Consider the following 25,330-nt stretch of genomic DNA (forward strand, 5'->3'; position numbering starts at 1 on the left):
AATTTACAACAACTGTGGTAGAGAAAAGCTTGTCAAATGGAGCAAAACTGACTTAAGAACTGTCTCTCTTAGCAGCAGAAATTTTGGGCTCAATTGTGGTCATAAGTTGAGGACTACCTGTATAGTAGTTTTGTTTGGAAGTCAAATCTCTGAACCATCATTTGATTGATAGCTAATTCAGTAGTCGGGGGAGGGATACTGAACTTTGAATAATCAGTATTCCACTGGACATCTAGAGCCCAACTGGGCATCTAGAACCAACTGGACTTCTGGAATTAAACTCAGCATCTAGAACCCAACTGGACTTCTGGAACCCAACCGGACATCCAGAACCCAACCGGACTTCTAGAACCCAACCGGGCATCTAGAACCCAACTGGACCCTCTGGAACCCAATTGGGCATCTAGAATCCAACTGGACTTCTGGAACCCAATTGGGCATCTAGAAACCCAATTGGGCATCTAGAACCCAATTGGACTTCTGGAACCCAAGTGGACATCCGGAACCAACCGGACTTCTAGAACCCGACCGGGCCTCTAGAACCCAACTGGACTTCTGGAACCGACCGGGCCTCTAGAACCCAACTGGACTTCTGGAACCCAACTGGACTTCTGGAACCCAATTGGGCATCTAGAGCCCAGCTGGGCATCTAGAACCAGCCAGAAGGAGGATCTTATAGGCGCTTCACTTCTTCTAATGTCTGAGACTCCGTCTTAACAAATGAGGAGTTCCTACCACCCAATTAAAATACTTCCTCCTTTTTTTTTTTTTTAAAGAAGTTTGAAGGTGCTGAAAAGCAGATTTCCAAAAGATAATATAAGCTCTTTTGAGATGTCGGTTGAGATGAGATTTTGTTGGCTTGAGTGTTTTGTAGGACTGAGGATTCAGGAAAGCATTCAGGGTTTTTTTGAACAATGTTCCCACGGGTCATTTGACTGTCGAATGCCTGTCTTTCTTGATCTTTCAAGCAAACATTGAATAAATAGCAAAAGCCACGAAGCTCCGATACTGCCAGTCTCTTTATTCCGAAGCTTCTACTGGGAACCTCTAATATTTGCAAGTTTGAGTCTTGCCGAAACCTTAATATAGTTGTTCAAGCAGTGATCAAATTCCCAGCAAGCTGGCTCCATTCGTTACCCTTTCAGCTGGGCCATTCAGACATGCATTTTATTTAATGTAAAGAAGAAAGTGGGTTTTTTTTTCTGTTTTTTTTTTGCTTCCAAGGAAAACAGCTCACACAGATTTGGGAAACCTGCCAGCTTTAAAACTGTGTTTATGTATGCCTTTGCTTGTAACGTTTAACATCTGAGCCAAACTGCTGGTTCAGAAAGCTGTTTCATGCTTCTTCTGTTACATTTACATTTTGCTTTTCTCTCCCCCACCTTAAATGAATCTTTATTTAACAATCCCCTCTTCTTGTACTGTAGGAGGGTTTGGGAAGGTCCTGTTATATACAAAGCCTCTTAGGGGGGAAAACCCACCTTGATTTTTTTTATTTGAAGGCTTAAATGGTAGTTTGGGGGGGAAAACATCTGGAATAACCCAGGAAAATACACGTTAAGGTTGGAGCGAGAGCCGAGAAGGTGAAGTTGATACCAAACCAATGGTGGGTTTCTAGCGGTTCAGACCGGTTCAGCCGAACCGGTAGTGGTTTAGTGGCATAGGTTGATGGAACCGGCAGTGCCCCAGGCTTGCCATGCCCCGAACTGGTTCTTCGGGTGCCACCACCTTGCTTTTTGCTTCTGAGTGTGCACAGAGCATTTTTATTGCACGGTGCATGCGCGCACATCAAGCGTTGGTGCAGCGTGCCCACAAGCAAACTGGCGGGTTAGCGACTGCTGGAACCCACCCCTGTACCAAGCCATTCCCATATTTAACAAAGCAGAGGTGGGCAGAGAGGGCTGGTTGCAACCACGTTCAATCTCCGAATCCCTTGTTTTCTCTTTACGTCTATTGTCCTTGGGTTCTGTCCTGTTGAGTTGGAGAACATCTACAACAGTGGTGGGATCCAGCCAGTTCGCACCTATTCGGGAGAACTGGTTGTTAACTTTCTAAAAGGTTCAGAGAAACCGGTTTGTTGGAAGAAATCTCCTTTTGTTTTTCCCCACTTTACAGGGCTAATCCTGTAAAGAAGGCAGGAAGGAACGTTATGGTGTTGTTTCTAGCCTCATCTTCATTGCCCTGCTTACAGAAACTGCCTCTTCGGTTAACCCTTCTTGTTAATTATTTGAATCCCACCACTGATCTACAAGCTATTATGGAAGTTCTAAAGTAGGCTTCGAAATTGGTTTTGCTTCCCCTTTTTGATAAACCCATGTGTCTCCTTGGGAAGGTAGAGTTGAGGAGAATGAGTTTTATTACTCTGCTTGGTTCAAATCTTGACAGTGGTCCATTCACAGTAGTGAATTCACTCAGCCTTCCATCCTTCCGAGGTGGGTGAAATGAGGACCCAGACTGTGGGGGCGATATGCTGACTCTGTAAACCGCTTAGAGAGGGCTGAAAGCCCTAATGAAGCGGTATAATAAGTCTAACTGCTATTGCTATTGCTATTTATGCTCATCCTCAAGTTTCGCATGGTTTCTGGTCACAACAAGGGTCTTCTACTGCTCTTGGTCATGATGACCTTATGCTGCTGTGGGTTAACTTTCATCAACCAGTATACCATCTATATAATATGGATATGAATCTCAGAATTCTCAGTAAAAACTATGCTGGTTTTGAGTTTGGAGAGTTGATATTATGATGTCTGTAGATTGCACAGATTATAGAAGGTTGTTTGAAGGTCCTTTAAAAAAAAAGCCCCACATTGGCATAAGTGTGTAATTTGTTGTTATGGGTGAGCAGTAGTATGTTCCCAACATTGGTAACTGAAATATATCTGGACTTCAACTCCAAGAATTCTGGGACCTGAAGTGTAGACATCTTAAAAGTTTCCAAGGTCGGAAAACCCTGATGTAGATGATAATCAACTTTCTTCTTTGGTGCCCATTGGAGTGAGCTAGAATGGTGGAGGAGATATGGTGTTACTGACTTTCAGTTGGAGAAATGGTGGCTCTACAGAAGGTCCTATAGAAGAGCAATTGTTTACTTGGTGTGGGCCTTAACTTCATTCTCTGCATTGTAACCATTTCTCAAACTTGAAAGAAGGAGGACTCTCACATTTCAGAAGAATGTTCCCTTGAGAAAGCTGCTTTCTTCTTCTTCTTCTTCTTCTTCTTCTTCTTCTTCTTCTTCTTCTTCTTCTTCTTCTTCTTCTTCTCCTTCTCCTCCTCCTCTCCTCCTCCTCCTCCTCCTTCTGCTCCTCCTCCCCTCCTCCTCCTCCTCTCCTTCTCTTTCTCCTCCTCCTCTTCCTCCTCCTCCTCCTCCTCCGTTGCTTTGCACCACCTCTCAAAGCTTATTCCGAAGAGAGCAAACCTGTCTCAATTATGGATTCCTTGCTTTTTCCCCCCCTTCGCCGTTGCTTCTATAAAACCTTGACTATGATTCATTAAAGCATGTGGGATTTGGGTCTGTGCCATCTAGGTTGCTATAATTGGTTAATCTAGCTTTCATGCTTGCATTGTGTGCAGAATTAATATTATGATTAGGCTGTGCTTTTACAAAGCAGAAAATCTCTCCCTTTCATCAGGCCATTTATCTGAGAGGGAGTTATTGTTTTTGGAAAGGCAGCTTGTCTGTTGTACCAGAAGTTAATCCATTTAGCTGATCACTTTTTAACTTTGTGATGTGGGTTGTACCGCAGCTCCACTTGAAGACAGCACTTCTCTAATATCTGTTCAGATCTTATTACATACACAGGACTTCTTTTTATGTCAACCTTGGCTTTTTTATTTTTGTGGGTGTGTGTGTGTCTTAGATTCATTCTGGAGGTGGAACTTACAAAACATCTCGTCGGTAACTTAATTCTCCCCCCACTCTTTTTAATGAACTAGAGAAGCTTTTCCCCAGTGGGTGTTCTCCAGATGTTCATGGAATCTGTTGGGACCTATAGAAGTTTTATCCCAGAGCCTCCGAGAAACACCAGATTGGAGAAATACAGATTAGGTTCTTGGGTATTTTGATGTGATTCAATAACTTTTTTAAAAAAATAACACATTTGGTTTATGCGTTTCTACTCCTTGATTTTAGGTCATATCAGTAAAGTAAAGCAAGCATATATTATTTATTTATTTATTTATCAGCACAAATAAAACACACACACACACACATGTATATATGTATATTGGGTTCTGTCTGGATGGTCTCTTGTGACGAGCCGATGGACAGAGATAGGAAGCAGTAGGCTTCCTCCCATATTTGGCATACCAGGGGTTGTGACACTAAATGCATACCTATTTCCCTGGCTCAGCTGATAAAGGAGGAGAACCTTGTGGCTTAGTGGTTAACACATCTGCCTAAAATGTATATAGCACAGGTTCTAATCCCAGTAGGGTATGGCTAGTTGATGAGAGCTAAATAGCTTGAAATGATCTATACTGGTCTCCCTTTATTTATTTATCAGCACAAATTACACACAAATGTAGCAAAGACAACAGTAAAAATATTGGGTTTCTGTCTGGATGGTCTCTTGTGACAAGCCGATAGACAAGAGATAAGAAGTAGTAGGCTTCCTCCCATATTTGGGCATACCAGGGGTTGTGACACTAAATGCATACCTATTTCCCTGGCTCAGCTGATAAGGAGGAGAAACCTTGTGGCTTAGTGGTTAACACATCTGCCTAAATGTAATACAGCACAGGTTCTAATCCCAGTAAGGGTATGGCTAGCTGATGAGAGCTAAATAGCTGAAATAGATCTATAATGGTCTCCCTTTTATTTATTCTCAGCACAAATACACACAAATGTAGCAAGACAACAGTAAAATATTGGTTTCTGTCTGGATGGTCTCTTGTGACGAGCCGATAGACAGAGATAAGAAGTAGTAGGCTTCCTCCCATATTTGGGCATACCAGGGTTGTGACACTAAATGCATACACCCCACACACTCACCACACACACACACACACGCTAAGATAATAGCTAATGTTAAAAAGTGGTTGTATCTATGTTCTAAGGCAGAATAAGAAGCAATGGATGGAAACTAACCAAGGATACAAGCAACCTAGAACTAAGGAGAAATTTCCTGACAATGAGAACAATTAATCAGTGGAACAGAAGTTGCCTCCGGAAGTTGTGAATTCTCCAACACTGGAAGTTTTTAAGAAGATGTTGGATAGCCATTTGTCTGAAATGATAGGGGCTTGCTGCCTGAGCGTGGGGTTGGACTAGAAGGCCTCCAAGGTCCCTTCTAACTCTGTTATTCTATATTCTAGATCAGGGGTGTAAAACCTAAGGCCCGGGGGCCAGATCCGGCCCACAGGGTGCTTAGATTGGCCCTGGAAACAGCAAAGGACTGGCCACACACACGGCCCTCCCAAGCTCCGTTTTTGCTGGCAGAAGGTTGCAGGAAGCCGTCGCATCTGAAAACGGAGGTTGGGAGGCGTGTTTTCTTCACTGGCAGAGCTCTCAAGCCACCACAGGTGGTCCCAACACGAGTGACATTGAGCTGGCCACATCCCCTGGCCACGTCCATCCTGGCCCTCCGAGGTCAAAGACAATTCCGATGCAGCCCTCCATGAAATCGGTCTGACACTACCCGTTCTAGAGTCACATTCTGTGTCCAGCATGGTGAATGGCGATGGAGCTTGGTCCCTGGCCAGAGGGTCTGTAAGAAGAGTAGAAGCACGGGGTTCCAGAGGTGCTGGACAATAATCAGGCATGGCTGTGACTAAGGGATGCCTGGTGCAGGATTTCAGCAATCTTTCGGACCACAGATGCGTCGCGTCAGTTCAGGCGATCTGCAACCCTTAGGGACACTGGATATGGCCACTTCCATCAATCCTGCGCGAGGGCCACGTGCCTTCTCCTTCCCGTGGTTTATCTTCCCTCGGGTCTAATTTATCTTCGACTGCCACCCTCCGCTGAGCTACAAGGAGATCGATGTGCTCCTTGCCCAGCGTGGGGCATGGCAGACGTGTTGGTTATGCCTTGGCAGCCGGGAACATGACAGGACGGACCCATCTGGAGGAGATCAGTGGAAAGGAAAGGTTGCTGCTAGGAGCTTAGGAAGATTCCAGAGATGTCTCCTCTTTGCAAGAATCTACGTCTCCCGTTGGTTTGTTTCTCCCATGCTTAGGACTTTTCCTTCGCCCGGATATTTGACACTGGAATGCAGCATGAGGCACAACAAATGCATTCGTTTTAGAGTCCAAGCATTTCTGTTTTAAGGCAAGCTAGCCTGCCTATCTCTCTGTCTGTCTTCTATCTGTCTACTTATGACTGTTGCTATGTCCCAAGGTTATGTGATCCCCTTTTGCAACCTTCTGACAAGCCAAGTCCACGGCAGAATCAGATTCACTCAACAACCGTGTTACTAATTGAACAATTGCAGCAGCGATTCACTTAACCCTTCTGGCAAGAGAGGACATAAAAGGAGGCACAATTCACTGAACAACCGTCACACAGAAATGTAGGACTTCACTGTGGTCATAAATCAAGGACTACATCTATACTGTAGCTTGTCTTGCCGGTGTTAATAGGGGAAGAAGTTTTCCCCTTCCTTGGTAGTCCCTTGACCGAATGACCAAAGCACCTCCTCTCCAGCCGCCAACTCCCAGATAAGCAGGGATTAACACCAGACAAACAAACAGAAAGCAATATCTTAATAAAAATAAGCCATGGTTACTGGCTTAAAAACTGCAGTTTTTCACTTAACAAGTGTGGCCAGAAAGGTTGTGCAATTGGGCAATTGTGGCTGTAAGTTGAGGACTACCTGTATACCCTGCGTTCCCGCCTCTAGAAATTGCAAATGTCAAAGTTTTTTTTTTTAAAAAAAGTTTATAATATGCGAAAGGAAACAATAGGAAAAATAAAGGAGGGGAAAGGGAAAGGAAAAAGCATAGAAAAGAGGAGGAAAGAAAGGAAAGCACTTGATTTCTGATGCAAGTTGGAAAATTTCAAAGTTTTAATACCAGTCCTATGCACAAATAGGTCTTAGAAATCTATGCGAAGTGAGAAATCAGGACTGGCTCATTTGCCAATAGCAATAGAAATAGCAGTTAGACTTATATACCGCTTCATAGGGCTTTCAGCCCTCTCTAAGCGGTTTACAGAGTCAGCATATTGCCCCCAACAACAATCCGGGTCCTCATTTGACCCACCTCGGAAGGATGGAAGGCTGAGTCAACCCTGAGCCGGTGAGATTTGAACAGCCGAACTGCAGAACTGCAGTCAGCTGAAGTAGCCTGCAGTGCTGCATTTAACCACTGCGCCACCATCGGCGCCAACATTGGTGCCTTACATTTAGCACGCCACTTGTGCTCATGCACAGGTTTAAAAGTGCAAGGAGCTTTCCCATTGGTTGTCAGAAGATAGCGATTGTGCAACCTCTTAGATACCTACCTGGGGTTGTGTAAACTATGAGGAATCTCACTCATCAGGAGAGCTCTGAGTTTGCCCTGCTCCACTCCAAAGGTTCTCGTATTGAACGAGGGGGGTTAGAATAGGACAGGGTGCCTCTTGCAGTTTCAAAGCTTCGGCTAATTACGCGTTGAATGTAATTTTAGTTAATATGTTCAGTCTTTGCCCCCGGGGAGATTCTCATGGAAGGAAATCCTACCTTCCTGCCTGTGTGTATCAAGTGGGAGTAAGGCGTGGATTCCATGCATAGCAAGGAGTAGATCTGACTCTAGGCAGTGAACCTTCTCAGTGTTGTGAAGCCCTTTGTATCAAAAGGTGATATATTGTTACTAGCTGGATACCTGTGCTTCGCGATGGTGATTGAAACACACAAGGGAATATCGCTCCCACTGTCTTGAGTCCGGAAGCAGTTCCATAGTGAGGGTGGCAGGCTGAACCAAGGTAGGCCTCAAGCCTGAACCAAACTAGGGTCTCATGATATTAGCTTTAACTGTGCATATATAGAAATTGCAAAGGTTTGCTTTTAGGACATGGTGCGGTTAGACACGGTTAGAGGCAATGAAACTTGCTGAGGCAAAGTCTCTATTTTAATGTATTTGCTGGCTTGACTGTCTGAAAGACACATTTAACTCCCTCAAATACGAGCTACTCTGCTCCGTTAGCGGACTATGTGTTATGACTTCCTGTAGACATAATATGTTGTAAAGGACGAATCTTGAAGGGTGTTTCCAAAGCTAACAGATGGCTTTATCTGAACATGATAAACTATATAAGGGTTTTTCCTGCCTGTCACTCGCGGTTCAGGCCTTTGTCTCTGAACTTGCGCAATAAACTATTCTTCCCTGAAGAGTTGGCTTGCGTGTCCTGTTTTTTTTCTACAACAATAGGTGGAAGGCATAGAAATTTTTGGTGAGGTACCAACGTTTAGTACTGTAAGGAGCCCCAGACTGCTCCTGAGTGAAGAGTAGATTGTCTGCCAGTTTGAACTGAGGTAACAGAATGTGAGGCAACTGGCAGTTGGAACAGAGTTCTTTTCAAGTGAGGAGGGGGAGTAGAACTAGTTAGCATCAGTGTGTATTAATTACTGTATAAAGAAATATTAACGACCTGATGGTCATTTCAAAAAATCCCTTCTTGGCAAGCACCTAGGAGCCAAGAGGAACATAACGTGCCAAATTACAAATTTGTAGGCTTTATGGTTCTATATATATCAGGGGTGGGGTTGCTCCCAGCATTACCGCCGGTTTGTTGCAACCAAAAATTATGATTATTTCATTAGTTCTATTTGTATCGGTATGTGTGAAACCCAGGTGCCACGCTGTTCACGCCTTGATGTGATATATGTTTTTTTCCCCAAATTTAAAAAAAATAAAAACTTGAAAAAAAGAGAGATATAGAGCCAAGAGATTGTGCAATTTGGAAACACACAATTTGTTTGCTTCATTTTCCTTGTTAGAACAGAACACTTCAAGAGTTGGGAAAGTGGCACCCATGGTGCCAAGGTGCCTGCAGGTCCTTTTTTCTGTCTCTGCTTCCCCTTTTTAAAAAATGAAAGAAAATGAGAAGTTGGCAGGCTGGAAGACAAAGCAATTACATTGTCGGTAAACTGGGATGGGGGACACACACAGGGAGGTCCATTTATCTGATGAGTTTGCTTCTTCCTCTCCCACAGTGCTGTTTATGATCACAATTGATCCTAATCTTTTTAAAAATATTTTATTTTTTAGGGCAAGGGGGCTCGTAAATTCAGTTTAATTACAGCCATGCCTTTGGGGATTAGATTAAGATTTGCATTTTTGGAAAACAAAAACCTGTGAGTTGCTTCAATGGCTTTTTGCTTTAATAAACTTCCTCTATCTTGTGCTCTCAAATCTGCTTACAAATTACCATAGTTTTTGGAGTATAAGATGCACTTCTCCCCCCCTAAAAGAGTGTGAAAATTTGGGTGCGTCTTATACACCGAATATAGCCCCACCCACCTGCTGGCCCCCACCCTTTGGCCTCTGCCTCCCAGCAATTTGCCTCCTTCCAACCATCAGCAAACAGCCTGCTTCAGTTTTAGCTCAGCACAGCCTGATTAGCACAAGTAGCTGGTTGTCAGTTAGATCATCCTTCCGACCATCAGCTGTTTCAGGCTGCAAGGATTGCCATTGCCTATTGCTGCCTCCGCGCATTCCCATTTCGGCCTCTGCGTTGCCCCATGTTTGCCCTTCATACACCCCATTTTCTGCCCATTCCAATCCCCACCGTCCAGAAAATGGGATACGCGGAGGCCGAAAACGGGGTGCGCGGAAGCGGCAATATGGAAATAGGAAACTGCTGATGGGAGGCCCGACAATCAGCTGTTTGTGCTAATTAGACTGTGCTGAAACTGGAAACTGGGTGCACATAAAGAAAAATAAAATAGAATACATTCATCAAGAACCATCAGATACAACACTTAGCGATAATCATAGGTTACTAATAAGCAGTCAAATTATACTAGGAAACAAATAAAACATTATAAAATTTAAAGACAAGATAGTCATAAGTGGGAAGAGATAGATACTAGGAAGGAAGAAAGGAATATAGTAATACAGTCTTAGTAGATAATTAGACAGTGTTATGGGGATTAGTTGTTTAGCAGAGTGATGGCGGTTTGGCAATGGGTGGGTTCAAAAAATTTCGAACCTGCTCTGAGTGTGGGAGTGGCTTGCCGGCCATGTGACCTGGTGGAGTGGCTTGCCGGCCATGTGTTTTCTCTCTCTCTCTCCCCTCCCCTCTCCCCCCCACCCTCTCTCTCTCCTTTGTCTCTCTGTCCCTTTTTTCTTTTTTTTCTTTCATCTCTCTCACTTTTTCTTTCTTTCTTTCCTCCTTTCTCTCCTGTGTGAGTCTGTGTGTGGTGTGTGTGTGTGTGTGTGTGTGTGTGGCTCTTTGCCTCTCCCTCCCTCCCTCCCTCCCTCCCTTTGTGTCTCTCTATTGATTCTCTCTGTGTCTGTCTGTCTGTCTGTCTGTCTCTCTCTCTCTGTATCTCTCTCCTCCAGTGGTGGGTTTCAAAAATTTTGGAACCTCTTCTGTAGGTGTGGCCTGCTTTCCGGGTCCACTGGTGGAACCTCTTCTAACCGTTCGGTAAATTTGACGAACCGGTTCTACCGAATAGGTGCGAACTGGTAGGAACCCACCTCTGGCATTTGGGAAAAAAAACTGTCCTTGTGTCTAGTTGTTCTGGTGTGCAGTGTTTTGTTTTGTTTTTTGCTTAAAAAAGGAAATCCATCCAGTATTTTTTCAACAAGAGGTGTGCGAACGGCGAGGGAAGGACTCTCTCAGGATTTCGGAAGGGTGTTAAATTTTGCATTTGTTCCTAATTTTGCTAAAGACAGAAGGAAAGCAACTTCAAATTCTCCACAGCCGGCACAAGTACCAGGGCCTTGCTGGCACACTTCCTTTTCACATCCTCCAGGGACGGCAGACTTCAAACGCCTTTGCAAGGGGTTTAAAGACTGCGTTTTGTTTTTTTTTTCCTCCTGTAGGTATCCAAGCCAAACCCCAGCTGTACAATTGGTCTTTTCTCCTAAAGTTTCAGAGGCCTTTTTTATTTTTTCTTCTCGCCTCCCTCCTGCTCCTTTCTTTCCTTCTTTTTTTAATTGAAGAGTTTTAATAAATTTTACAAATATTTCCCCTTCCCTCCCTCCACCCCAACCCTACCCCTCTCCAACCCTCCCTCCCCACAACTTCCCAGAGCAAAATACAGGGTATAACATTTAACAATCATACACTAACATAAGCTAACTAACTATAGCATCCTACCTCCCTCTTGTACTTTAATTCCCCTTTTATTAAACTAAATTTAGATAAATTATAACATTCCTTGTTCATTCATAAGCGAATTGAAATTTCTTAGTCCGATATTTATTTTGAATGTAATCAATCCATCTCTCCATTCCAACTTATATTTCTCGTTTGAGTGGTCCTTCAAATATGCTGAGATTTCGGCCACCTCTGCTAAACTTACTACTTTTAGCATCCATTCTTGAATAGTAGGCAATTCTTCCTTCTTCCAGTACTGCGCCACCAACAATCTGCCAATTACCTCCACTAGACCGATTAGATCCCACAGATTAGGCCTCCTCCGAATTCCATCCGCCGGCCAGTGTCGACTGGCGACTACCCGGAGGAGCCTTCTCTGTGGCTGCTCCGACCCTCTGGAACGAACTCCCCATGGGGATTCGAACCCTCACCACCCTCCAGGCCTTCCGCAAAGCCCTTAAAATCTGGCTGTTCAGACAGGCCTGGGGCTAAAGAACTATTGCCCCCGTCTCGAATTGGTATGACTGTTGTGTATTTTAAATTATGTATTGTTTTTGTGTCGTTTTAATTTTCTGTTTGTATCCCCCTTCCCTGGTTGAGTTGTGAGCCGCCCTGAGTCCCCTTCGGGGGGAAAAGGGCAGCATATAAATAAAATCAACATTCAACATCTTGCTGCCGTTATTAAGTTCAGAGTCAAATTAGTCTCTATACTGTACAGTCTCTAATTATACCTAATTAAACTCCTGCTCCTTTCAACCACCTTGCTCCGCTTCTCTTGGTTTCCTTAAAACCAATCCCGTCCCCCACCCAAAAAAAACCCGCAAAACCCATCCACGCTAGACTCGCAAAACAGTTGGCTTGGCCCAAACACCTGCCAGATTGGCATATCCATCTTTTCTTGCCTCCATCCATCCTGCGGGGCAGATTGGCACTGGAACGGCGGAGAGAAAAACAGAACGGGTTGTTTTTGATAGCAAGCCAAAGCGAGATACCAAAATAGGCTGTGGGATGAGATCCAGTAGTTGTTGGCAGGGGATCAATGAACGGTGTCTTTCGGCTAGTAACTGTGTGGTATGCGGGGCTGAAGTTCTATATCTTCTCCGGGATGGTGTCACCCTGACTCCAGATGAGAACATTATCAACTTCTCCCGGAGTCTTCCAGGAGTTCTTTTATAGTCCCCCCCCCCCTCACTTTTTTTGGGCTGTTTTGAGTTTACATCCGTTCCCTCTTAAATTTCACACAGGTCAGATGCACAAGTTCCAGCTCCAGGGGTGGGGTGTTTTGCCAAGGAGCAATTCTAGTGTGTATTTTGTGTGCGAGTGTGCAATTATTAAAAAAAAAAAAAGATGTTGAGACTTTGGAAAGAATCCTGGGAAGAGCAACTAAGAGGATTAAAGCCTGGAGACTAAAACCTACAAAGAACGGTAGCAGCAGAGGTGGGTTCCTTACCAGTTCTTCTTTTGCCCTCAATCTTTCCCAGCATTAGACTCTTCTCCAGTGAGTCCTTCCTTCTCGTTAGGTGGCCAAAGTCTTTGAGTTTCCTCTTCAGGGATCTGGCCTTCTAAAGAGCAGTCAGGGTTGATCTCCTCTAGGACTGACCAGTGGATGGCCTTGCAGTCCAAGGGACTTGCAGGAGTCTTCTCCAGCACCAGAGTTTCAAAGTTCCCCAGCACCATCCTTATTCCCCCACAATAATATGTTGAGATTGTTAGGAAAGATTTGCTCTAAATCAGTTTTCCCCAGTCAGGATCTGTCTAAATGTGAGGGTCCAAATTCCAGAATCCTTAACCAGCATTGTGAAGTCCAAGTTATCAGATCGTTCACCTAAACCAGGTCAGTGGTTACCAGGGTGACTATAAAGATAATTAATGTTTCCCGATTGCCCCAAAAGTGCTTTTTGAAGAGGCAACTGGGATTTCTCTGTTTTTCCTTGAAACGTTTGCTTCTCATCCAAGAAGCTTCTCAATCTTCAAGGAAAAGCCAAGGACTCCAGTTGCCTCTTGAAAAAACACCTTTGGATAACCATGACCTGGATAACTGGGCATCTTCCATAGACCAGTGGTAGTCAACCTGGCCCCTACCACCCACTACAGAGGTGGGTTCCTACCAGTTTGCACCTATTCGGTAGAACCGGTTCGTCAAATCTACCAAACCGGTTAGAAGAGGTTCCACCAGTGGACCCGGAAAGCAGGCCACACCTATAGAAGAGGTTCCAAAAATTTTGAAACCCACTACTCACACACCCACACACACACACAGACAACACACACACACACACACACACACACACACACACACACCAGATAGACAGACAGACTCTACAGAGAGAGAAAGAAGAAGAAGGAAGAATAAATAAGAAAAAAGAAAAAAAGAAGGAAAAAGTGAGAGAGAGATGAAAGAAAAAAAGGTAAAAGGGACAGAGCGACAAAAGGAAGGAAAGAGAGAGAGAGAGAAAGAGAGAGAGAAGAAGAAAGAAGAAAGCAGAAAGAGAGAGAAAGAAGAAAGAAAGAAAGAAAGAAAAGAAAAGAAAGAAAGAAGGAAGGAAGGGAAAGGAAGGCAGGAAGAAGAAAGAAAGAAAGAAAAGAAAGAAAAGAAAAGAAAGAAAACACATGGCTGGGCAAGCCACTCCCACCAGGTCACATGGCCGGTCAAGCCACTCCCACAGAGTAGGTTCGAAAAATTTTTGAAACCACCACGGGTAGCAGGATTGAGTTGGCTAGTCTAGAGAAAAGAAGGACATGAGGGACATGAGAGCAGTATTCCAGTATTTGAGGGGCTGCCCCAAAGAAAGAAGGGGCGGGGTCAACGTATTCTCCAAAGCACCAGAAACCGGGACAAGAAACAATGGGTGGAACCTAATCAAGGAGAGAAGTAACCTGGAATTAAGGAGAAACTTCCTGACAGTGAAGACAGTTACCCAGTGGAACAGCTGGCCTCCAGAAGTTGTGGATGCTCCAACACTGAGCGCTTGTAGGGGATTAGACAATCTGAAGTGGTATAAGGGTCTCTCGGTTGAGCAGGGAGTTGGACTAGAAGGCCTCCAAGGTCCCTTCCAGCTCTGTTCTGATTAAGATTTATTGGGGAGCATATGGGGGAAGCAGCAGGCTGCATCTTTCTCCTTTGGAACTAAAATAGACCTCGCTGACATCTCGCTGGGAAAGAGAAGACTTAAAGTTTAGCATTCATGGACCAAATGGGAAGTCAGGGGACCAAATTGTAGAGGGGAGGGCTGGGTTGAATATATGATCTCAGTCATAACTTGTTTTTACAGGGGTGGGAGAAATGGAGACAGTTTTGGCTGAAACCAAGTTTGAAGGAGTTTTGGGGAAACAGCAACAACCAAGTTATATACTCTCCCCTCTTGAGTTTGTTCAAGGATCTCTCTCTCTCTCTCTCTCCTCTCTCTCTCTCTCTATCTCTACTCTATCTCTATCTCTATCTCTCTGAAAGTTTTTTTTTATTGTTTTAATTGAACAAAAACACAAAAAAAGAATCATCCTTCATTAAATCTTTGTAGAAAAGCGTGTCGATTGGTTACAAATACATTTCTTGCGTTTCTTCCACAATCATTACTTCATTCATATTGAATTGTACATTTCAAATCAAACATCTTTACGTATTTTACTATCTATGTACCACAATTCTCATTTAACTGCAATATTTAAACGTGCTTTTATCTGAACTCATTTGTATTAAGACACAACCACCTACTGGCATTCATTCGCAGTTTCAATAAACCCAATAACATTACACCTTTATAACGTTATTTCTGAAAAAAAATCAATTAATAAGATATCTAAGCATCCCCCCCTTTCTTCCCCACTCACTATTTAAAGCTTGTACCCAATTGCTTTTACCAATACATGTATATATCATTAAACATTATCCTTAACATTTCCTTGTTATCTCTCTATCTATCTATCTATCTATCTATCTATCTATCTATCTATCTATCTATCTATCTATCTATCTATCTACCTACCTACCTACCTACCTACCTACCTACCTACCTACCTACCTACCTACCTACCTCCGGACCAAATGTAATTTCTAATTTTTCCCCCTTTACCAGAGGGAGCCCCCCTTGCGGAGTACTGTGAAACTGTACCATGGTAATGGCAAATGCGCTGCACAGTAGAAGCCATTTTACGGCAGTACAGTAGGAGCCATTTAAAGGCACAACAGGCTGCATCTTGACAGAACACACACCCCGAGGGGGTTTTAAGGGTTGTCTTACCCCCACAATATTTTTCTCCAGAGGGTAAATTCATCTGTGTACCAAATTTGTTTGAAATTGCTTGAGGCATTCAGGGTTATGCTGGAACACAAAGGACACACAGACACACCTGTTGTATATATATATAAAGAGATCGATTGATCTATCTGTCTATCTACTATCTATCTATCTATCTATCTATCTAATCTATCTATCTCTATCTATCTATCTATCTTAATTTATTAGCAAAACAACTTAAAAGGATAGGTTAAACTGAGAACGGATGGCTGGGCCAAGATAATTTCAGAGAGTGTAATGACTCCCGAGAGATTTGCTAACCTTCTTGGCTAAAATTTTGCTTCTGTAGCTAAGAAGATAAACAAGATCTTCTAAGGAACGAGAGACTATTTCAGGGTTTTCTGGTACGAATGTCAGAAATCAAAGCTCTGGGTTTGCAGCTACCTGGATGAACCTCTCCCTGCGTCGCCTCTGAAACGTCAAAACGGTCATTGAATTAACTGTCTATAAGTTGAGGACTACCTGTACTGAAGGACTTTGTTTGAAGATGAGCTGGCGAATGAGCCCGAGATATGCACACCTCGCTGGCTGCATCTCATACAAAATAAAAAGGAGGACGGAAGATTTTCCAAAATAAATGGGCTTCTGTAGAATCCCTTCCCTTTGCCAAATCCTGTGTTTTAAATAAAAGCTTACATTGGAGTTACATGACCAAGGAGAAGTGTTTCAAACCCCAAAACCGCTCTATATGCTTGGAGGCATATATTTTTTTTTAAAAGAGAAACCGACGTAATGTGCAGTATGCTTATTGACTCTTATTGCTAACTATGTTTTTGTATACGGATATTTCCTAAAATTCTAGTGTGGTCCCTTGATTCACCTGGGGAAATTTACCTCAATCCTGTGAGATGTTAAGCTTCTACCTAGTATTTTCATACCACTGGTGGGTTCTGGATCCTATTGCAACCCGTACGGATCTATCTTATCCTTCCCTCTCCAAATGTAGGAGATCATCAAGCTGAGCCTGGAGGTGGGATCAATGAGTCATTAGTTTGGAGTCATTGCATTCCCACAAGAGAACCAAGCCCAGCCCTCTGCGACCCCATTAATTCCCTTGACTTGTCATAGCAATAGCAATAGCAGTTAGACTTATATACTGCTTCATAGGGCTTTCAGCCCTCTCTAAGCGGTTTACAGAGTCAGCATATTGCCCCCACAGTCTGGGTCCTCATTTCACCCACCTCAGAAGATGGAAGCGTGAGTCAACCTTGAGCCGGTGAGATTAGAACCACTGAACTGCAGATAACAGTCAGCGGAAGATGGCCTGCAGTACGTGCACCCTAACCACTGCGCCACCTCGGCTCCCTATCTAACACCAATTTCCTTTTGACCTCCAGTAGATCAAATTCTTGTCTGTAGATGGCAGGAAATAAACTCGTCAATGCTATCCCGACCTTGTTTCTTTTTTTTTTAAATTGAAAATTTTAGGGAAAAAAAACTTTTACAAATGTGTACCTCCCCTCCCTACCTCCCCATCCAAATCCCCCCAACCCTCCCCCCCCCAACTTCCCAGAACCAATACAGGGTATAAATCTTTAACAAGATATTCTAAAATAAACTTTTAAAAAAGTTGGTATCATCTTTCATTTGAGCTTTAACTCCTCTTAGCTAGGCTAAGTCTAAACAGATTATAGCAATAGCAATAGCAATAGCAGACTTAATACCGCTTCATAGGGCTTTCAGCCCTCTCTAAGCGGTTTACAGAGTCAGAATATTGCCCCCAACAACAATCAGGGTCCTATTTTACCACCTCGGAGGGATGGAAAGCTGAGTTAACCCTGAGCCGGTGAGATTTGAACAGCCGAACTGCAGAACTGCAGTCAGCTGAAGTAGCCTGCAGTGCTGCATTTAACCACTGCACCATCTCAGCTTGATTATATCATTATACCATTATATTATTCCTTATTTCTTCAGTCATAAACTATCTGGAATTTCTTAGTCCCATATTTATTTTGAGTGTAGGTCAATCCATTTTTCTCCATTCCAGTTTATATCTCTCATTTGAGTGATCCTTGAGATATGCTGATATTTTAGCCATCTCTGCTAGGTTTGTTACTTTTAATGTCCATTCTTGAATAGTAGGCAAATCTTCCTTCTTCCAGTATTGCGCCACCAACCACCGGCCCTTGGTTTTTTGACACCATAGCATCGATTGATCCGATCCCCTTCCCTTAGATCGCCCAGCCTTAACGTCCGTGGGGAGAAACTCAGCTGCTCTCCCCATCCCCGATGACAGCTTCTGCAACAGCAAACGTTTCCAAAGAGCCGAAAATTTTTTTGAACCAGTCAGCAGAACTTTGGGAAAGAAACTCCGTTTGGGTTTTGAACAGCTGTGCTTTACCACGGCAAGCTCCCTGCTGGGTAGCCAAGCAATCCAGTTATAGCAAAATCCTTAAGAGCAAAGCCATTAGGGTGAAATGAAAGAGAAAGGGAAAAAAAAAAACAAAAGCTGGTTTATACAAACCGATTGAAGTTAGGGATCCTTCTCTTTCCCCACCCCCTTTTCAAACCCATTGAAGAAAAAAAATAGGGGGAGGGAGCGTTGTTGAAGGCGCCAGCTTTCCTTCCTTCGGTGATTTGATTTTATTTTTTTGAGAGAGATTGCTTTCTTTCATCTTTCTTTTTTTAAAGGGGAGGGGATGTTGATGCTATGTTTGTACAAGATCTGGAAGACCGTTTCGAAGTGAAGTGAGATGTTTGCCCCTTTGATGTCAAAAGACTTGGTGCTCTATTTAGCACACAGTGGGTGTTGAGAGAAGGAGCACTGGAGATGCTCCCAATTAGGTGGATTTGTGTCCTCGCTCCAAATCCTCATTCTCTCGGTCTGTATAAATAATGTGCGCGTCAGCAGATGGAAATAAGAAGTCTCCCATTTGATCGCAGAGAGAAGTACGTTCAGACCTCCAATGTGCTCTACATGGGCTGCCCTTGAAGAGCATCCGGCGACTTCAGCTAGTCCAGAATGCGGCCGCGCGAGTGATAGTGGGCGCACCTCGGTACTCCCACATAACACCCATCCTCCGCGAGCTGCGCTGGCTACCTGTTGATCTCCAGGTGCGCTTCAAGGTGCTACTTACCACTCATAAAGCCCTCCATGGTAGTGGATCTGAGTACTTGAGAGACCGCCTTCTGCCGATTACCTCCCTTCGTCCCATCAGATCGCACAGAGTGGGCCTCCTCCAAGTTCCATCCGCCAGTCAGTGCCGACTGGCGACTACGCGGAGGAGAGCCTTCTCAGTAGCAGCTCCGACCTTTGGAACGATCTCCCATAGAGATTCGCACCCTCACCACAGTCCAGAGCTTCCGCACAGCCCTTAAGATCTGGCTATCCCGTCAGGCCTGGGGATAAGATCTTCATACACCCCACCCGAATGTTGAATGAATGTTGTGTTTTATTGCTATTTTTATTTGTACCCACATATTATTTTACGTTCTGTTTTGCACTCCCTTCCCATGAGTTGTAAGCCGCCCTGAGTCCCCTCAGGGAAAAGGGCGGCCTATAAGTGACAATAAATACAAAATACAGGAAAAAAATTCGGCATTCTGATGGGAGAACCAGAAAACCTTAATCAAGGGATTGGATGTTTGGACAATTGGACCATTAGAAGAAGACTGAAAACCTCCTTAGGGGTGCGGTGGCTCAGTGGCTAAGACGCTGAGCTTGTCGATCGAAAGGTCGGCAGTTCGGCGGTTCGAATCCCTAGCGCCACGTAATGGACTGTGCGTGGCCGTCCAGTGGTGGGATTCAAATAATTTAACAATCGGTTCTCTGCCCTAATGACCAGCAGGGTAGGCGGGGCTCAGTGATCATGTGACTGGGTGGGCATGGCCAACTCAACGTCACTCAGGTCGATGGATGCTTCGCCTTAGTTGTGACAATGTACTAAGAGTTAACCGGAGAGGCAGTTTCTGTAAGCAGGGCAATAAGATTAGGCTAGAACAACAGAATGTTTCCTTCCTGCCTTCCTTACAGGATTAGCCCTGTAAAGTGGGAAAGAAACAAAAGGAGATTTCTTCCAACAACTGGTTCTCCGAACTGCTTAGAAAGTTACCAACTGGTTCTCCCCCGAATAGGTGCGAACCGGCTGAATCCTACCACTGGTCAAAATGTACCACTCTGTTTTGATCTGAGGGCCACATTCAGGACAACTTGTGATGGTTGCTGCAAATCTCTAGAGAGTTTTGCAAGGTAGAGTTGGTCACCCTGGGACCCCAAAGAACGCTGTTGGGAATGTGACAATGTCAATCGGTGCCAGTTTGGAGGTTGAGTTCCATCTAAATGTCTACACCTCCTAAGAGATCTTCCCTCAAAGCATTACTTCATGGCATTGCTTTCTCTAGTAGGAAACCGATGAAGGAGCAGCCAGGGCCTACTAGGAGAAAGCAGAAGAATGCTGCGATTTAGCCAGTTTGGGATTGATTGACCCAGAGGTGCCTTTCAACGTTCTGCATCTTTGATCAGGGCTTGTGGTCGCCCTCAATGCAAGGCAGAGACTCCGAGGTTCAGAGGGAGAGAGAGGTTTTAGTTGAACAGTGCTGGCATTGTAGCTGGCTTCATCCTTTTCCTTCCCCGCCTCCCTCTCCACAACAGTTATTTGGGGAGGGGTGGGTGGGTGGGTGGAGAGGAGCCTTTTATATGTCTCCAAAGGTAGGGCAGGCGCCAAGTCGAAAGGATGATGTTGATTGAGGTCACGGGTGACTCTGAACCCTGCTGTTTGAAGGTCTCTCGTGAGAAACGGGCTTGATCCTCGAGCTTTCGTGTAGGCAATTCCCACGATTTCAAGGGGAAGATTGAGCCACCTCAGGACAGGAGACAGAAGTCTCTGCAGTTTGATAAGCCTCCTACTGGGATACCGATGTAATCTAATTGCTATTTTTCTCCCTTCTTTTTTTCTCTCTCTAAGCACCATCAAAGTTCCTGCTGGTTGGGTCTTGGAACTTTGAGCCCAACCAGAGAGGAGAGGCGGAGTGGGGGGGATGCTTTCATGGCACATCTGAAAAATATGAACCTAACCCTTTGCACATCTTAGTCTTTTGATTAAAGAGTTGGGTATATGGAGATTCTCAGTCCTCCAGGACATGGCTGTCCTCAAGTGCTTTTTCAAGAGGCAACTTGGATTTTGTATTTCATGAAGATATTGCACTTCTCATCAAGAAGCTTCTTCAGCTCTGACTGGATGGTGGGGGAATTCCTTGCAGACAGCTGGTCCTTTGCATCCTTTTAGAAGGTGGCTGAAGGACTTGGAGCTTTACCTGTGTCCTCAGGGTCACCTGAGTGGTGCAAATGGTTTCCTGTAGTCTGCAGTTTCCCCCCCCCCCTGGAAATCCATTCTTATTCCACACCATTCAAAGGGCGTTCATCCCAAATTGTATTGCTAAAAGCCTAAAATGCTTTTCGTGAAAATTTAGGAAGGCTTTTTGCACGTCTTAGTCTTTCAGTTAAATTAAATTAGTCTTTCAATTAAAGAATTTAGAACCGAATTTAGAATAGCAACCTAGATCTGAGGAGAAATTTCCTGACAGTGAGAACAATTAATCAGTGGAACAGAAGTTGCCTCCAGAAGTTGTGAATGCCCCACACTGGAAGTCTTTAAGAAGATGTTGGATAGCTATTTGTCTGGAGTTGTATTGGGTTTCCTGCCCAGGCAGGGGCTTGGACTAGAAGACCTCTAAGGTCCATTCCCACTCTGCTGTTGTATTGTATTGTAATTAGGTCTATGAAGATTCTTAGTCCTCCAGGTTAGGGGTCCCCAAACGTTTGGATTTCAGGGGCCACCAAATTCATGATTTTAAATCCCGTTGACCACTAATATGATCTGCCTAATGACCAGCTGGGTGGGCGTGGCTAGGTGGTCATGTGACTGAATGGGCGTGGCCAACTTGATGTCACTCACATTGAGGGGTGTCTCTCCAGGCTCTATGTGCCCCTCCCCTGCCAGCTATTCCTCGCCTGCCCGCCCGGGCTCCTTAGAGCCCCAACAGGAAGCAGTTGTTGGAGCTAAGCAGCCGCCAGGAGAAAGACTTGGCAAAAGAGCTCAGTTCAAATTGCATCTGACTGAGAAGGAGGCTCAGCAGAAGCACCTCACTGAGGACTAGGAGCATAGACTTTCCAAGCAGAGGGAATAGCAATAGCAATAGCAGTTAGACTTATATACCGCTTCATAGGGCGGTATATAAGCAGTTTACAGAGTCAGCATATCGCCCCCACAGTCTGGGTCCTCATTTCACCCACCTTGGAAGGATGGAAGGCTGAGTCAACCCTGAGCCGGTGAGATTTGAACCGCCGAACTGCAGATAACGGTCAGCTGAAGTGGTTGCAGTACTGCACTCTAACCACTGCGCCACCTCGGCTCTTGTGGCATGATAAACTATGATTTATTGTTTCCTCACTGTGATAGCCGTAGGTTCATGAAGCTTAGAGAAGGATAAACATTTTTGTCAAAGGAAATGTATAATGTCATAAACCCTACTGAGGTTTAGAAGTAAAACCGAGGAATATAAAGTTTTGCTTAAAATAAAACATATCCCAGTAAGTTCCTGTAAGTTTCCTAAGGGCAACTGACTCATTTTTATGACGGTCGCAGTGTCCCAGAGTCACGTGGTGCCCCCTTTGGTGACCTTCTGACCAGCAAAACCGAGAGCCAAGGTGGCGCAGTGGTTAGGGTGCAGTACTGCAGGCCACTTCAGCTGACTGTTATCTGCAGTTCGGCGGTTCTAATCTCACCGGCTCAAGGTTGACTCAGCCTTCCAGCCTTCCGAGGTGGGTAAAATGAGGACCCAGATTGTTTGGGGGCGATATGCTGGCTCTGTAAACCGCTCAGAGAGGGCTGAAAGCCCTATGAAGCGGTATATAAGTCTAACTGCTATTGCTATTGCTATAAAATCAATGGGGAAGCCAGATTCACTTAACAACGGCGTGACTCATTGAATAACTACAGCGGTTCCCTTGACAACTGTGGCAAAAAAGGTCGAAAAAGGAGGCAAATCTCACTTTAACCACGGTCTCGCTTGGCGACAGGAATTTGGGGGTCACTTGTGGTCATACACTGAGGACTTTACCTGAATTACACGCCGTAGTTGGAAGGAAACTGCAAAACCTGTTTGAAGAATTATTAGTCGTTCTCCTCCGGCGTCTCTGTTACTCCGAGCAAATGATTTTACATTCTTTCAGACTGTATTTAGGGGCCTTTTTCTCTCTAGGTCTCTATCCTTTCTCTCCCCTCCCTCCCACCCTCATCAGACCTCCAGTGATTCCTGAATTACAAGAATTCTTGGAATATATAAGCTTTAATGAGTTATGCAGGCACGATTTTTTTTTCTCCCCCCTCTTCGTGGCGTTAACATCTGTTAGCTTTTAAGAGAACAGTTTCAAGACAAAAAAAAAAAAAAAAGAAGAGGCTGTTGAAGGAAAATACACAGAGTGGGGAGACTGTGCAAAGATATTAAATTTTCTAGTAGGAAGCCTTGGTTTTAAAAGTGGGAGAATAGGGGAATTGGGGTTGGCAAAATCCTGGAGCTTTGATGTGGTTGCTTTTAAGGAAATTCACAGAGAAGACTGGTCCCTGGTAGCCTTTCTGAATGTGGGTGTGCTCCGCTTCGAAATGTGTGTGTGTGTGTGTGTGTGTGTGTGTGTGTGTGTGTTTTGGATTTTTGTTGAGCTCTTGCCTGACATACAATGGTGGGATTCAAAAATTTTTACTATCAGTTCTGTGGCATGGCTTGGTGGGCATGGCTTGGTGGGCGTGGCTTGGTGGCCATCGCAGGGGAAGGATACTGTAAAATCTCCATTCCCTCCCCACTCCAGGGGAAGGAGACTGCTTTTCTTTCTTTTTCTCTCTCTCCATTTTATCTTTCCTTCTTTCCCTCCTTCCTTCCATCCTTCCCTCCCTCCCTCATCTTCATTTTAAATTTCGAATTGAAATCCAAGAAAGAAAAGAAAAGAGAAGGAAATGGAAGGGGGAAAGGAAAGGAGAAAGAGAAGGGACTGAGGAAGGAAGGTAAGAAAGGAAGGAAGAAAGAAAGAAAGGAAGAAAGAAGGAAGAAAGGAAGAAAGAGGAAAAAAGGAAGGAAGAGAAAGAAAGAAAGAATGGATGGTTGGATGGATGGATGACATACTTGTAATTCTTGGTGGGAAAGGAGATCCAGAGAATTTCAAGTCCAGTCTTTGAGCCAATGCAAGCCTTCTGTTCTTCCCACACCTTCTGCTGACAGATTTATAGAGTTGTGTTAGTTCCCTAGTAGCAATAGCAGTAGCAATAGCAGTTAGACTTATATACCGCTTCATAGGGCTTTCAACCCTCTCTAAGCGGTTTTACAGAGTCAGCATATTGCCCCCAACAACAATCCTAAAAGTCCTACACCTGTGTTTTGGTTATGGGGCCAACAGGATTTCTCATTTCTCCAGGGAAGGTTTGTTTATTTGCAGTGACAATTGACCAGGATAAAACCATGGCAGGGCACCTGTTGGGAGGCAGGCTGGATTAGAACTGGCAGGGCTGGAATAGGGTGGGGTCCGGGGTCTTGAAGGCTGCCAAGGAAAGGCTTAAAACAGTTGTGGTCTTCTCTCAAGCTCCCTGGTGCTCCTCCCATCAGAACATCCCATCTGTTCTTCACCAGAGCACATAGTTGTAAAAAAGGACACTTGTCTTGTTTCCCCAGAGAGCAGCTACATCTCTAGTCATTTCTCTCAAGGGCTAAGCCCAGATCAAGCCAACCCTTGTTGTTGTCGTTGTTAGTTGCGAAGTCGTGTCTGACCCATCATGACTCCATGGACAATGTTCCTCCAGGCCTTCCTGTCCTCTACCATCCTCATTTAAGCTCATACCAACTGCTTCGGTGACTCCATCCAGCCACCTCATTCTCTGTCGTCCCCTTCTTCTTCTTCTGCCCTCCATCTTTCCCAGCATGAGGCTCTTCTCCAGGGAGTCCTTCCTTCTCATTAGGTGGCCAAAGTCTTTGAGTTTCCTCTTCAGGATCTGGCCTTCTGAAGAGCAATCAGTTGATCTCCTCTGACCAGTTGGATCGCCTTGTAGTCCAAGGGACTCGCAAGAGTCTTCTCCAGCACCATAGTCAACCCTACGAAAGGTTAACAGGATGTGGGAAGCAAGTGATTCGTTCTCTTATCACAATCTGCCTTGTGGTGGCTGTGAGAAGGAGAAAACATGGGCCAATGGCTTCCAATTTTGAGATCTTTGGAATAAAAGCTGAGTACAAACTATGACTAAGGGTTCATAAGGATCATCCGCCCCAACTCATAGCTGTGAATGACTTTCAGTTTGTCTGAGTCTCTTTCGGCTATATAAATTGTCATTTGGAGAGATGGGATTTGCAAGAAATAGTTTTCTGGGTCTTTCCTGAGCAAATGGTCCCGTTAACTGGTCCGTTTTGGGTTCAATTAGAAGACATGGATGGACAATACACAGACACACACAGACACACAGACACATACACATACACATACACACACAGAGAGAGAGAGAGAGAGAGAGAGAGAAGGGAGGAGGGAGAGAGGGACAGGTATTCCTTTTAATGGGCCTGCAATCCCCTGTATTGGGATGGAGTCAGGGTGACTGAAGGAAACACGAGGATTTACTAGCCGAATGCTCTTCCTGATGCCTATAGGGAGTTCGCAGCAAACATTAACTCATTGTGCCCAGAGAAAGAAATATCTACTGCTCCCTAGAATTGAACTCACAGCCTCCACATTGTGAGGGGAGAGCTCCACCTCTAGACCATGCCACACACACACACATAGATACATATATGTATATGCACACACACACACATAGAC

General features: G+C 44.5%; 1 protein-coding gene across 1 annotated transcript in view; it reads left to right on the forward strand.

The window, feature by feature from the left end:
• NKD1 (NKD inhibitor of WNT signaling pathway 1) overlaps positions 1-25,330 on the forward strand; it is a 159,256-nt gene that overhangs the window by 93,894 nt on the left and 40,032 nt on the right. The window contains exon 6 of the mRNA XM_032231142.1: positions 1,225-1,291. Within this exon, the coding sequence (XP_032087033.1) occupies positions 1,225-1,291 (67 nt within the window). The remainder of the gene's footprint in view (positions 1-1,224; positions 1,292-25,330) is intronic.

Source organism: Thamnophis elegans, chromosome 14, assembly GCF_009769535.1.
Source record: "Thamnophis elegans isolate rThaEle1 chromosome 14, rThaEle1.pri, whole genome shotgun sequence".
Taxonomy (NCBI): Eukaryota; Metazoa; Chordata; class Lepidosauria; order Squamata; family Colubridae; genus Thamnophis; species Thamnophis elegans.